The following is a 16,365-nucleotide window of genomic DNA, read 5'->3' as shown; positions in this document are numbered from 1 at the left end:
ACTGAAACAAAAATCTGTACTCTTTTAAAAATCCGTGTCCTTGTACAGCTGTTCCCCATACTTGTGCAACTCTCGCGGTATTTTGTACGCTCCCGGATAGCTACGCATGCGCAGTATGAAATATGAGGCGATAGTGGTGACGCTGACCTTGCTAAGATGGTGCCTGTGATCGCAAGACATGGGGGAAACTTTAATTCCTAAAGTAAGTTGTATTTTTACCTTAAAATTAAGCAATTTGCTAGGGAGAGGCATGATAAAAACAGTGTAAAATGCGGGAAATTCATATGTAAAATCTGGGAATAGAGCCCATAGGAATGCATTAAAATTGGTGGGACCACAAAAAAACGGTGTAAAAAGCGGGAAAACTTTAAATCCAGGGATGTAAATTGGGGGTTCTACTGTAGGTGTTTATTTAATGTCCCTATTTAACATTTTAGATGACAAATCCTTACATCTATTATGTCAAAGACACAGGTCATATGAAGTTAGAATTGTGCCATCCTCTACCTTGGCCTTTAATTAGGGAGCACAGGGAGATGTAAATATGCCCAAATATTGAGAAAGATTGGTTGGCAAGTGGCCAGTCTTAACTAAGTCAAATCAATTCTAATGGTATGGAGCAAAAATGCTGATCTATACCTGATATCAAGGTTTGTTCAGGAGAGAAGGGACACATGTCACTTTGTTTTCCCAAGTCGCACAAAGTTTCCTGCAGAAGTTTTACTTTATTGCTGGCGGGAAGGCATTTCAGGGAGATTAGTCACCTGTGGTAGCCAAGATTTAACTGCAGGCGACTAATAATTCCTTGTGCCCCTGCCCTGAGGCCTGCTCCAAAATAGGGGACAAATTGCTGGGTCTATGAACATATGGTATCCACAGGACTGCTGCCAATTTAACAGGTTCCTCCAGATTCCTCCATTATTACCCATTTTGGAGGGAGATTGGCATACAACAAAGGGGCAGATGATAGTGGATCTGCTTGAGGGTATTTGCTGAAATCTTGAACTCCCAGGCCTCCCTGTGGACTAATGTTACAATTGTTAATTTAGATACCCTGGGGGGTCTGGTGTTCCAAATAAATTTCAAGACCTGATTTTCAGGATCTGTAAGGGAATTGGTAAGGTTTGGGGTACTTTTTTTGTAGAATTTAACTTAGCATTTTACATTTGGTATGAAATGTTTTGTTTAAAGGAAACATAACACCAAAAAATTAAAGTATTTTAAATTAATTAAAATATAAAATGCTGTTGCCCTGCACTGGTAAAACTAGTTTGTTTTGTACAGAAACAGTACTATAGTTTATATAAATAAGCTGCTGCATAGTCATGGGGGCAGCCATATAAGCTGAAAAAAAGGAGAAAAGGCACAGGTTACATAGCAGATAATGGGCACTAATAACGGACCTGCCCCACTGACATCTGGCCTGAAATTAGGCAGGTTTGATTTTTAGTCGGATCAGGGACCGCATTACCTATACCCATTGCATCGTTATAATTCGATTAAATAAGCCTGCTATTGCCCACCCATATCAGGAGAAGATAAACTTGCTTGGCGACCTCGCCATGATATTTAAACACTATAATAGGGCTCTGGTTTTCTTGCTTTTGCCCTCCTCTGCTTTCCTTATGAGGAGCCACCTAACAGCTTGTTATTGGCAAAAAAGCTCTGTAACGCTATATTCTCCATTTAAATACCATAACAACAGTAACAGGTGGTCGGCACCTAAATGTCTTTCTGCAGCAAAGATGACAGTGAAGCCAGCAGTTGTCACTGAGTTAAATAGTAGCTTTTATCAGGCAGCCATGGCAGGGGTGGGTACTGGGCAAAGCACCAAAGGAAAAGGTCAAACCTAAAGTGGAAGGGAGAGTAAAAGAAAGGAGATAGGAGAAGACTCTGCAGAGATGGAACTGGGTATGTACAAAGAGAGACCGAGCAGGCTGTGTTGAGAGGAATGTGAGGGGTACACATACAGGGTGGGTAAGAGCGGGCTTATAGAGAACAGGAAGAAAACACAGGAAGTATTACAGGGTGGGAAGAGCACAAGAAAAAAGCGACGAAAGAAAGAGGTGACAAATAGTCCTGGCACACATCAGCCTTAAGAAGCCTTAAGGCTTCTGTGTTGCCATTAGAAGTGCGTGGCATTATAAAACAGTATTCCCATTTTGGCACAGGACATATGTATTAACCCACCGCCCCTCACACAGAACATTGGCAAGTCTGAACGTACGGTCCCATAAAGGGACAGTAACAGGACCAGCAGTCTGTTGCGACTGTAAATGATTAATATACAGTAAGTTTCCGGGTGCCAGGCTCAGTGATGCACAGAAACACATGCTCCTTGGAGTCATTACCACAGACTGTAATGAAACAGAACATGCTTTGGTAACCATATTGCTGCGTCACCAAAAGGAAAGGCTGGGTAACTGGAGGGGGGACATATAATCGTGCCCTGGAGGCGCCGGTGCTGCCAAGCGAATGAAGCCATATACACGATCAAGTAGAATATGAAATCAATATGAGAGAGGGTCTGATACATGTATATGGCACCCAGCCTGCCTACAGTAGTCACATGAATAGCCAAACACTGATATGTATGTGGCGCTGCGTTATTAAGAGATCCGAACAGAGTGCACAATAAAAAAGCATAACGGGCACAGCTACACACTTGTTTGATACAACCTAGCGAGCAGCCCAATGCCCGCCCCTTGAGCAGAGGAGCGCCGGGGGCGTGGCTAGCGCGAATATAATGAATACAAGTGGAGGCTCACGGGCTCATATCCTCCAGTAACCTCTCTACTTTATAATGACAGACTATGACGAGGCGACCTCGTTCCTGGGAGAATGGGGCCGCTACCAGTTTATGATTTTCTTCTTGCTCAGCGCCAGCATCATCCCCAATGGCTTCAATGGTATGTCTGTCATGTTCCTGGCTGGCATCCCCGAGCATCGGTGCCACATACCGGAGAGCGCCAACCTGAGCGCCGCTTGGAGGAATGCGAGCATCCCCCGGCAGGACGGGCAGGACAGTCAGTGCCGGAGATACCGGCTGGGGACCCTCACTAACTACTCGGCTCTGGGGCTGCTCCCCGGGCGGGATGTGGATGTGACTGGGATAGAGCAAGAGCCGTGTCTGGATGGCTGGAACTACAGCAAATCCCTTTACCTGTCAACTATCGTCACTGAGGTGAGAGATCGGATCATGGCGATCATTTATGGCTTCTTATAGTCACTTAAGGGAGATCTGATATATTGGCGATCATTTATGGCTTCTCATAGTCACTTAAGGGAGATCTGATATATTGGCGATCATTTATGGCTTCTTATAGTCACTTAAGGGAGATCAGATATATTGGCGATCATTTATGGCTTCTTATAGTCACTGAGGTGAGATCTTATACACTGGCAATCATTTAAGGCTTCTTATAGTCACTTAAGGGAGATCTGATATATTGGCGATCATTTATGGCTTCTCGTAGTCACTTAAGGGAGATCTGATATATTGGCGATCATTTATGGCTTCTCATAGTCACTTAAGGGAGATCTGATATTTTGGCGATCATTTATGGCTTCTTATAGTCACTTAAGGGAGATCTGATATATTGGCAATCATTTATGGCTTCTTATAGTCACTTAAGGGAGATCTGATATATTGGCGATCATTTATGGCTTCTTATAGTCACTGAGGTGAGATCTTATACACTGGCAATCATTTAAGGCTTCTTATAGTCACTTAAGGGAGATCTGATATATTGGCGATCATTTATGGCTTCTCATAGTCACTTAAGGGAGATCTGATATATTGGCGATCATTTATGGCTTCTCATAGTCACTTAAGGGAGATCTGATATTTTGGCGATCATTTATGGCTTCTTATAGTCACTTAAGGGAGATCTGATATATTGGCGATCATTTATGGCTTCTTATAGTCACTGAGGTGAGATCTTATACACTGGCAATCATTTAAGGCTTCTTATAGTCACTTAAGGGAGATCTGATATATTGGCGATCATTTATGGCTTCTCATAGTCACTTAAGGGAGATCTGATATATTGGCGATCATTTATTGCTTCTTATAGTCACTTAAGGGAGATCAGATATATTGGCGATCATTTATGGCTTCTTATAGTCACTGAGGTGAGATCTTATACACTGGCAATCATTTAAGGCTTCTTATAGTCACTTAAGGGAGATCTGATATATTGGCGATCATTTATGGCTTCTCATAGTCACTTAAGGGAGATCTGATATATTGGCGATCATTTATGGCTTCTCATAGTCACTTAAGGGAGATCTGATATATTGGCGATCATTTATGGCTTCTTATAGTCACTTAAGGGAGATCTGATATTTTGGCGATCATTTATGGCTTCTTATAGTCACTGAGGTGAGATCTTATACACTGGCAATCATTTAAGGCTTCTTATAGTCACTTAAGGGAGATCTGATATATTGGCGATCATTTATGGCTTCTTATAGTCACTTAAGGGAGATCTGATATATTGGCGATCACTTATGGCTTCTTATAGTCACTTAAGGGAGATCTGATATTTTGGCGATCATTTATGGCTTCTTATAGTCACCGAAGTAAGTTCTGATATATTGGCGATCATTTATGACTTCTCTAGTCACTGAGGTGAGATCTGATATATTGGCGATCATTGACGGCTTCTCTAGTCACTGAGGGGAGGAGGCATTGATATAATTGTAAGCAATCTGCATGGCTTCTTTATTTGACTGCCTGTTATCTAGACAAAAATAAAATCATATAATGCTTATATTGCTTTAAAAATATACTATAATGACTGTAGGGAGATATCTACCAAGCATATTAACTTTATATAGTTAAAATACTTGCCTACATTACTTGTACAGGTATCAGACCCCTTATCCGGAAACCCATTATCCAGAAAATTTAGAATTACAGAAAGGCCATCTCCCATAGACTCCATTTTAATCAAATAACATTTTTAAAAATTATTTTCTTTTTCTCTGTTCCTTGTACTTGATCCAAACTAAGATATAATTAATCCTTATTGGAGGCAAAACAATCCTATTGGGTTTATCTAATGTTTAAATTGTTTTTTTTTAGTAGACTTAAGGCAGGAGATACGAATTACAGAAAGACCCCTTATCCACAAAACCCCAGGTCCCGAGCATTCTAGATAATGGGTATCATACCTGTACAAATAATAATTTGATGCCAGTTAAAGGGGATGTAATTATAAGAGACTTTCCAATATACATTAAAGGGGAACAAAGCTGACCAAATTGGCTTCCAGTGTGCATACTTTAGCTTGGAGGTCATCGCCCAGGCAGGGATACTGTGCATTCCCCAAAGATATACCTGGTAACATCTGATGTGATTGTTTTATAGAAAAAATGTTAATTATTGTATTATTATAGGCTGCTTGGTATGTTTGTGGGTGGAGATCCTTTAAAAGGAAAGAATAATAAACACAGGAAGATTAGTATTATTTGCAACTCTGGACATCACTGGGACTCTGAGAGATATTGTCCCCCACATCAGGGCTGTCCACTTGGGAGTACAATGAACCGAATGTAGCCATCTAAGGCATTTGTATTGTCCCAAGTCTGCTCAGTGGCTCCACTGACTAATTTATGACATTTCAAAGGACAGGGAAACCCCAGTTATGCTTATTGTGCTAAATCGTTGGCGTCATAACCCCCTTTTGAACCACTATGCTTTTTTCTTTGTTAAAGGCTCATCACTGACCCTGATGATGCAAGTGCTGCCCAAGTGATGCTCCCATCACTTCTTTATTTTGCAGTACTGGTGGACTTTGTAGAACTTGGGGCATCGCTTCAGCCCATGCATTTAATTTTTGTCTGCAGACATATCTCAAGCTTTTGAAATTGGTTTCTTTCTTATTGACCTGCTCTTGAACGTGTCAACAGATCTCTAGATTTGTGAGAGCCTAACTATTATTTTTAGAGGACATGTGAAGCCTACATTTGCCTACAATGTAATCAGTTGGGCACATCTCCCCCACCCAAATGGCATCATTTGTACTGCATATATCCCCTCCATTTGCCAGCACCATCACATTTTCCTAAAGAAAATAGCAGCTTTCACCCTGGGGCCATTTAAATGTGCAAACAGCATTCAGACACTCAGACTCTTATTCAGCATACATTTAATCAAGAATACTGGCTCGCACAGGCAGAACTGTCTTTGATAAAAGTTCTGCTTTGTTTGAGCACTGTAATTGTAAAGCTGAGCTCAGGAGAGTTGGCTGCGAGAAAAAAATTGAAGCAGACAGCTAGAGCTGAGTTTTTATGGGAACCAGCAATGCCATCTCTTTACTGCCTGCTAGACTGGGGGGCATGTTTAGTAAACGGAGTTTAGAAAAACTGAGCATGTCTCGCAAGCCAGAAGTCAAAGCAAATTTCCCAGGGGTGGAGCCGAGTGGGTTACAGGAGGAGAAGGAAATCTAAGTGATTAAGGAGATGCTGCAGCCTTACTATTAACCTCTGGACAACGAGTGTGGCAGGTATTGAAAGATTTCAAAGAGGCTGTTCACTGTCCTTTAAAGCACAATTCTTAATCACTAGGGTGGGCACCCAGTAATTATAACTGCTAATCTCAGACACAGGATGGCATTTCTCTTTTCTGAACAATGCACTGGCCTAGGGTATTATTCTAATGTGCTCCGTGCTGCTGACATATGGGATTCCTGTGTATGCAAAATCCCCAATGCAGCCCCAAGGTTTCTGTTCTGAAGCTGCTTTGGTGACTCCCACCCTGGCCTTGAGAATAGAAGCACCCAATTAGAAATGGCAGGTTCTTATCTGGAAGGTTGTTATCTATGTTTTGGTGTGCTTCAAATGATGACTCCCTTTTATTATTGTGCTCTTTTTGCATTACTTTCCTATGTAAAAGATCTTATAAAACCTGTGGTTTCTTTGTTCAAGTTTCTGACTCATGGTGAGATCAGAATCTGCAGAGCTTATATCAAATAAACTTTGTCCATCTTCCAACTCAAGTAGTCTCCTTCTTGCCTCCTGTCCCAGCACCCTCACAACTGGGTTGGGCCATGTGCTAGCACAGTGCTGTCCAACTGTGTAAGCTTTAAATGGTATCAGTACTGTGATTACCTGGCCCCCTGCATGGTTCTCACCTCAGATTCAGGCTGTAACCCCCCTTGTATTGTTTAAAAATGTAATCCCTGCATTGTTCACCCCCTGCCATGTTCACACCTCAGGCTCAGACTGTAATCACCCACATTGTTCACCTGTTCACACCTCAGACTTTAGGAGCAGTGCCAGAACACAGCCAGTATAGGGCAGGCAGAGTATGCAACACACAGGCAGGGTAAGGCAGGCAGAGTATGGCACACATAGGCAGCATAGGACAGGCAGAGTATGGCACACACAGGCAGGGTAGGGCAGGCAGAGTATGGCACACACAGGCAGCATAGGGTAGGCAGATTATGGCACACACAGGCAGCATAGGGCAGGTAGAGTATGGCACACACAGGCAGCATAGGGCAGGCAGAGAATGGCACACACAGGCAGCATAGGGTAGGCAGAGTATGGCACACATAGGCAGCATAGGGCAGGCAGAGTATGGCACACATAGGCAGCATAGGGCAGGCAGAGTATGTCACACAAAGGCAGGGTAGGGCAGGCAGAGTATGGCACACACAGGCAGGGTAGGGAAGGCAGAGTATGGCAGGTTTTTGCTGTACTACCACAATTAATATGGGTATGGTCATGTGATAACACGGGTGTGGTTTCAAGTGGGTGTGGTTTAAAAAAGGGGAGTGGTCAAAACTGTCTTCCATTATCGGCCCTCCACCATGTAGGCCGGAAAAATTCCGGCCCTTGGCACCTCAGAAGTTGGACAGCACTGTGCTAGCATATTAGAATAACATTTTTTATTTTAATGTCTAAGTATTTACTATACTGTGTGGGCACACAACCCAGGGCAGCCACATCTACCCTGGGACAGGAAGCAAGATAGCAGCATGGTGTTCAATAGTATAGTATAGGGCAGGGGTCAGGAACCTTTTTGGCTGAGAGAGCCATAAACACCACATATTTTAAAATGTAATTCCGTGAGAGCCATACAATATGTTTGGCCACGGATGCTGCGGGGCAAGGTGGAGGGGGTCCCAAGGATGCCGGATGCGGATGCAATGCGGAGTAGGCCTGCGCTCGGCAGATAGAAGATGTGTTCTAAGGCTTAGACCGCGTCTTCTATCCGCCGAGCACAGGGGCAAGGTAGGGTGGGTGCCAAGGATGCCGGATGCGATGCGGAGGAGGGTGTGGCCTGCGCTCGGCGGATAGAAGATGTGTTCTAAGGCTTAGAACACGTCTTCTATCCACCGTGCGCAGGCCACGCCCCCTATGTTTTTTTGTTTTGTTTTTTTTTTAATTAAATATTTGGCAGGGAGCCAGAAGCAGCCATCAAAAGAGACACATCTGGCTCCCGAGCCATAGGTTCCCTACCCCTGGTATAGGGATTCTAATCACTGGCTGCCTAATAAACTACATATTCCCCAGTGATTAAGCCTTTCTTTGTCCTTTAATATATTCCAGCCCCCAAACAAGCAACATGACAAATAATTGCCCAAATACATATAGAAAACTACAAAGCCTGAGGGCTGGACCATCAGGGCATGGTAGAACTATACTTTGTGAGAGGAGGGCAGGTTGCATGTCATAGAAGTTCATTTTGATATAACTCCCTTGACAGCTTTCGTATTAATACTTTACATGTTTGAAATGATAAAATAAATTATTGATAAAAATGTTTTTATATAGCTGTAGCTTAATTATAAATAAATAAGCCATGACCAAATGGACCTCCTATAGATCCTAAACATAAAAGGTCTGTATTGCTATTCACAGCCAAGACAGCCAAGTACTAGCCCTCATATCTGAGGCCTATAAAACTAATGTTTATTTCTTCCCTGTATGTTACAGAAGCACCAACTCACTTTTACAGAGCCTCAGAAAAAAGTCTGCTTCCAGTGGTGGCCCTCTTCTTGTTATATATTCCCCTTTTAAGTATATAGTTGACTCGTAAGGGATCCATTCTGTTATTATGTTATTATACACTATGGGACAAAAATAACTAAAAATTAGGGATTTGTTTGGACTATATATCCAGGGGTGTAAAAAAAACATTATCAGCAACCCAAACAGGTTTTGAAGTTCAGGCACAACATCACTTGATTTACGTCCCCTTAGCAGGGCCACCACAATTTGGGAATCTCAAGTATTTTATCTGTATGGCACCAATCATGCTTATAGCATTTAGTAAAATGAGATATAATGCGAACAGTAATGTTATAACAGGCATAGTATTGAAATGTATAATTTGTATTTCTTAACATACTGTTAGTGACACTGAGAATAGTTACATTTATTAAACCAGTTTTTAACTATATCCTATAGTTACTCGAGTTGATGATGCATCAGGGATGGCTATTTATTTATATGTAGAACAACACTGATTAACTATGATTTAGGATTATACCTGTGGTTAGCAGGATTGGTCAAATGTGGGATTACAGTCTTTTAGTAATTACCTATACTCTGACCCAGTGATTTTTCAACTCATTTTTTTGCTCTCTGGCTCAGGAGCTACCAAACTCCAAATTGCACGTTGTATCCAATTGCACATCATATCAAAAATCTCTTGTTCCAGGGCACTGGAATTTTTATTCCATATTTACACAATACACAATAAAAGGCTCAAACTTTGCCCAGGAGCAGTAACCCATAGCAACCAATAAGATATGTGCTTTTAGACAAGTGAACAGAAAATTTTACCTGCTGATTGGTTGCTATAGGTTACTGATTAGTGCCTTTTATTACATAACCCCAATAAAGTTAAACAGTTTGATAAAAAAAAAACATCAACCCCTCCTACCCGATAAGGTCACAAAGACATTTAACCCTTGTTCATCCACTATTATTTCTTTATAAAAATGGACAAAGTATAAGCAGTAGTTAACCCCTTGGGTGCTAAAGTTTGCAGAACACTAATTCAATATGACTTTTCCTGCAACATTCTATTTTATTACCCCATAATCACACAAACCATAATCAGTGTTCTAAGATCACTAATATTGTGGTGTTTTTCTGCACAATACACTGCTGATATGTGTTCTACAAAAACCTGTAATAAACATTCTATTTATTTTCCAACATAGACCAAAGAGCATGTGCACATGATAATATATATATATATGTAATTGGTGGTGCAACAGGTGCACTGACCCTAAATTTTGGAGACTTTAATTATCCAACATATAATGAACAGTTAAAGCATGTTGGTAGTTTTAGTCCACCAACAGTTGGAAGTTACACTGCTGTAATAGCAAGGAGGAGCTATCATGCTTTAATTTGAGTTTCTACAATATGCCCCTAGCCTAGCTGATATGTTTGTTTAATGAGATCATCATCCTAGAAGACTATGTTGTAAAACAAGAGTAAAACAAATAAAACAAGAGCCCATAGAATACACACATATCTAAGTGATAAAAGCTCTTGCCCCCTTCTATCATTTCATGCCATGTGCTCTCTGCCCCATCCCTCCCAAGTGGTACATGGGCCCAGTTCATTTGTGTATGCTCTGATATAGGCACATGTATGACATTACTGGTCGTGGAAAGTGATATGGAAATTGGGGAGATTAGAGTAGTAGTGTTTTTGTTGCAGTTGGGTATACATATTTTCCCATTCAAAATGATGCTCTGATAGGGCAGCCTTTATACTCCAAAAAGGCATCCTTGTTGGTGCTGGGCAATGCACTTTTGTCTTTCTCTGCATCTCTTACCCTTCCTTGGCCCCTGGTTTCTTTAAGGATTCAAAAAATGATGAACAGCTGCAGGGGTCCACAGTATAAATTTTTTATATCTTTACTAGCCCTGCATAAAAATTAAAAATAAGGCCAAAGCTTTACGCATTTCAGGTACACCTTAGTGGCCGAAACACATAAGGCCAAAGCCTTGTTTTTGATTTTAACAGAGCTAATAATGATCCAAATTGTTACTGGGGAACCATGCTACTGTTCATTATCTTTTGCATTGTGACTGAGGTCAAGGAATGTCAAGAATGGACAGCCTTTGCCTCAAACAAAGGCTAACTATGGATTCCCTTAGAATGATAACAGACTTTCTGTAATATAATGAATGGAGCTTAGCTGGTTTGTAGGAAACATGGCAGTGCCCACCACTGTACCAGATATACCAGTGTTTTTTTAAACCATAAAAGTATTGTAGATTATTGACTAAGAGGCTGTGGCTTTTATTACTTTATAAAGCCACAATTATCCCATGGTCTCATCCCATCATTCAGCATTTCTCTGCATCATGTGTTTTTCTGAACCCATTCTGCAACCGGTACATCACAGGGTGTAGCTACCTATGTAGCTGTGATTACATTACATTAAGCTCAGGCTGGGGTTTGACACCTTTGCATCAACATCCACTTTGTGATGTTTTCTTCCCCAATAGTACCCTCTACATTGCTTCTGTTATTTGGAAATACAATTAACGTATATACTCGAGTATAAGCCGATCCGAGTATAAGCCGAGGTACCTAATTTTACCTACGAAAACTGGAAAAACTTATTGACTCGAGTATAAGCCTATGGTGGGGAATGCAGCCGCTACTGCTAAGTTTCAATAATCAAATTATTTAATAAAAGGACACTCATAAGGGCTTACATGACTACCATATTAATAAACACAAGGTATGGGCTGGAAAATGAGGCGCATCCAACATAAGATAACCATATGCAAGGTTGTACAAGTTAATATCTCATTTAATTTTACATACATATTGAAATTGTGATGTGTAAATTTGTTATTTAATTCTTATATAGTTCTGTATAGTGTTTGGGGTGAGTGATGTAGAATCACAAGTTTAAGAAAGATCATGTGTACTAGGAAACAGTAAATATTTCTCTTATTTCAAATCCAATTACAAATATAAAATTAAACTATAATTAAACCGGTCACCTCTGTTTAATAAAATAGTTAATTACAGGGATACAGAAATTTAAAAATTTGGTTTCACATCAGGCTTTTTTAGTCTTTCTATTTATCCAGTTCAGTTTTAGAACTACAGTACCTCTTGTTGCCCTTGTTCAAGGAATTATAAAGTTACTGCATACAGTTATCCTATATTATAAAGGAATAATATCATGCACCTACAGGCACAATGTGCCAGAGAGTGTTTGCCCACTGCTTCTCACTATTTGTGCTGCACTTGCCATTACCAACTGCTCTCATTTTAAAATGTAATGCAGATGCTAAAGCCCCTTGTTCTCCTTTCACAGTGTGCTGGGTAACAATACCCCTGCTTAATTGTAAAACTGCTTGTACCCATAGCAGGAAATATACAAATACGTATGTATAACTTTTATATGAAGAAATGCATCTTACACACACACACTGTAGCGCAGCGTGAACCCCACCGGCGCATCCTTGTCCTATCGGCTCATGCGACAGTCTTACTGGCCCATGCCCATCCCATGTCACGACCCGCGCTCCCCCCTGCGCTGCTCCAGCACGCACACACGTCGCGCCTCATGCGTGCGCAACGTGTGTGCGTGCTGGCGTGGTGTACGGGGGGGGGGTGTTGCGACATGGGATGGGCATGGGCCAGTAAGACTGTCGCATGAGCCGATAGGACAAGGATGCGCCGGTGGGGTTCACGCTGCGCTACAGTGTGTGTGTGTAAGATGCATTTCTTCATATAATTGTACGGTCTAAACATCTAATAATGCTAAAATAAGGTTTTAACAAAAAAAAAATATTATGGAATTATGAAGAAGGGGTATGTGATTACTGTGGGTCGCCACATGGGATGCGCCGGTAGGACACAAGTATGACTTGGACAAGTGTGACTTGACTCGAGTATAAGCCGAGGATTCCTTTTTTAGCACATTTTGAGTGCTGGAAAACTCGGCTTATACTCGAGTATATACGGTATATTCATTTTAACTGCTGTATGTCTTAATTCTTTCCTGGTATTGGGTCTGCTCTGATATTTGTGTAATATTATTCATTAGATATTTGAAGCCACTTTGGCTTACTGAATGTTATTGTTGATTAAGGTTAGAAGGAATTTTTAAACACGACATGAAGCGGAAAACCTATTAAGCAAGAATGTAATTTAAAAACAAGTACAACCAGCATTTTCCTTCCAGCCTGTCAGAACAAGGTGTGAAACATGTATGGCATAGTTTGCTTCAGGTGTATATTAGTTATTTTCTTGCATGCTTAGCTTAAAGCTTTCTCCATCCGAATGTGTAACATTTAATGTTTCTTGCAAAAGCATGGGTTCCTTATTATACTTATGTGTTCTCTTCTCAAAAAGGACATGAAGTCCTGCCAGCAGCACAGAAACCTTCAGCAATAGATTTCACATGTTCAGCGTAGGCTGGTTTAAGGATTTGCCTTGTGCAGACCTCCTCTATCCTCCTATCTATACACTTTCATCTGCAGTAACTACTCTGATACAAAATCAGATCTCAAAGGCACCCAGAAATCTCCTCCACTCACTTTTTGAGTGGGTAGAGGATGAGATAGAATATGCTGCAGCTTTACTGTTAACCTTTTAACATCCAGTGGGGCAGTTATTTAAATATTTAAAAGATGCTGATCATACAATGTTTTTCATGAAGACAGTATGCTTCTCCTTTCCTCACCCAACCTCTTTATTCTCCTAGTATAATTTATATGCTAGCATCTATTCTTCCATCTATTTCTCCTCTTTGTTCCCATTCAGAAATAGGGAATGACCATGAAACCTAGATTTATCATTTATTTTACACTCTGGATCAGTAGAACATGATAGGAAATCTGTGCTACCCTTGGGCAACAAATCTCCCAAAATACCTTTACACTGAAATGTAAAACATTTGAAATTGCCTTCTTTTGCAATTTCCAGATGGTTACATGATGTTTTGAGTCTCGCAATCCATGCTTCCATTAAAGATTTTTGAGTGTGCCGTAATTGGTGCACTTTGTTGTGCTCACAATGTCCCTGCAGGCAACATAGTACCTGAAAATACATTTGAATTGCTTACTGTAAATTGCTATAAGTAAAACTGCCAGTACAGGTGGTTATTGAAATGCTTTAATGTGCATTTTTGGGACAAGAACCAACTATACTTTGCATGTGAGGCAGTTCAAATTGGCATGGTGTTATAAATCATTTGCAAAAATGATCATGTTATTAGGATTCCCCGACTAGAGACCTGAAACTAAGTAGTGGGTTTCTTTAAGGAGCCTTCTGTATACCTGTTGCTTTAGGGTTGGTTTTAGTAACAATTGTAGCAACTCTCGACTCCCAGTGTAACTGATTGGGAGGGGACTGAGAGGGGAGCCAGGCAGGACCCAGCTACTGTGGTGTTTAGGAACCATAGGCCAGGCACAGGAGAAGCAGTGGCGCAAACCGAAGGCTAGATGTGCACAACTTGGTTGGGGAAAGCACGCTTGGTAATCCAGAAACGGTCATACACCAGTGCTGCAGGAACACTCTTATGACTACTTAACCTACTTAAAATACACTGTTGTATTACTGCCCCATGTTTCATTAGCTTCAGACCCTAACATTTGGTACCCAACCTGATTGCACTTTCCTTCTCCTTTAAGGCTTCTGTGCATTTAGCTACCAAAAAAATACCCTCCCTTCAGGGGTGCTGCTGGCATGAGGCGAGTTGAGCAAAAAGCCGCTCCTGGTAATTTAAAGAGCTGAAATTCCGATTTTTAAATTGGAATTTAAGCTCTTCTAGTGCAGAGAGAGCTATTAAGCTCTCTGCACTACTGATGCAGACCCCCCCTTGCCCCCTTCTGACGTGAAAAAGCTACCAGGGCCAGGACCCCTGAGGTTGCCTCCACTTTAAACCTACCTGTATAGCTATATAACAAATAAGGGTCCTTATATAATACAGTTTTTAAAAATCCAGTTACATTTGTTGATGTACATATTTTTACCAATTTGTTTAAAAAAAACTACTTCACTTGCCCTTTAAGCACTCCTGACTGTAAACCCATGTGTTTACCTTGTAAGGTTCTTCTTAATGATTAGTGAAGAACATGATCTAAGGTTTGGGTAAAGTTCACAATTCACAACCACATTACTCTGCCGCCAAGGTGAGACAGGGTAATTTGTGTTTAGAAGTTTGCTTTAAAAAATAAATAGATAAAAGAGTACATGTTTTCTTCTTGGCTACCTGAGAAACTGGAATGAAAAAACTAGGGATGCACTGAATCCAGGAGTTGCTTGGGGTTGTGGCTTGAATTTAGCATTTTCAGCAGGGTTCATCCAAATCCAAGTGACAAGTGAATCCTCAAAATCCTCAGCTAATAGACTGACCCTGGTGAATAAAAACTTTTAGCAAACATAGTAATTCTCAGTGCCTTGTTCCATAATCCTTGTTCATTGATAACAGCTAGTATAAATGTTAATAACATACATCTAAAACTTGTTTTTATTCTAAAAGTGGCCATACACGGGCATTCAGACCAATTTGGCAGCCTATGTGCCTGTGTATGGGACCCCCAACAGGCCTACCAGAACTATTTCTAGATAAAAATTGGGCAGATGTCAACCGGCAAGTTTGATTTTCCCTTCGAATCAGGGACTGTATCAGCTTATTGATGCGGCCCTTTGTTTTGAAGGCTCCTATTCCAGTCATTGTAATTCGATCATTTGGCACAAAGGCCAAACACCTACCTTAGGTGGGCATATCAGTGGAAAAATTGCTGATAGGCGAGGTCCCAAATGAGTGGATCTCATAGTGTATGGCCACCATTAGTCAGGCAGTATCCTTAAGCTCGCAGTGCAAGATGAAAACAAAAACATATATATACTGTATACATATATAAGGGAAAAAATGTTTTTGCTCTACCTAAATGCTACACGCAGTGGGTTGTAGTTCATAGTAAGATGAATACATATAAAGACATTTCATAGGTCAAATAGGATAAATCTGGAGAAGATGTAGTCCATTCAGTGTTCATGTGATGCAGCACCAAAAGGACTAATGAAAAGCCAGGATGGTATGGTGCATTATAGAATGTTGGTGCAGAAACAACTTTGATATGGTCTATTTAAGCATTAGTCCTAGGTGTCATTTCAGCAAGTGCAAAGGTGCTAAGTCCATAGCAGATTTAGTGTGATAAATGCGTGTGACTGTGTTCTCATGTGTAGCAATTATACACCAATTGGCTGTTATGCTGTTGAATCTCTGGTAGGTAGGTAGTTAAACAAAACATGCCCATGTGCTAGTCAAAAGGATTCAGCCAGGAAAAGAACAAAGCAAGTGCAATACAGAGAAAGATATATATGATATGAGTTAAATAATATTTTCTATTA

At 40.8% G+C, this 16,365-nt stretch overlaps 1 protein-coding gene across 1 annotated transcript in view; it reads left to right on the top strand.

Moving 5' to 3' along the window:
* The first annotated feature begins 2,793 nt into the window (after nt 1–2,793).
* slc22a4 (solute carrier family 22 (organic cation/zwitterion transporter), member 4) overlaps nt 2,794–16,365 on the top strand; it is a 28,625-nt gene continuing 15,053 nt past the window's right edge. Inside the window, 1 exon segment of the mRNA NM_203992.1 lies at nt 2,794–3,184. Within this exon segment, the coding sequence (NP_989323.1) occupies nt 2,804–3,184 (381 nt within the window). The 5' untranslated portion in view covers nt 2,794–2,803.

This window comes from Xenopus tropicalis, chromosome 3 (assembly GCF_000004195.4).
Source record: "Xenopus tropicalis strain Nigerian chromosome 3, UCB_Xtro_10.0, whole genome shotgun sequence".
Classification (NCBI taxonomy): Eukaryota; Metazoa; Chordata; class Amphibia; order Anura; family Pipidae; genus Xenopus; species Xenopus tropicalis.
Note: the sequence above shows the minus strand (reverse complement) of the source record. Positions and strands in the feature narration are given on the sequence as shown.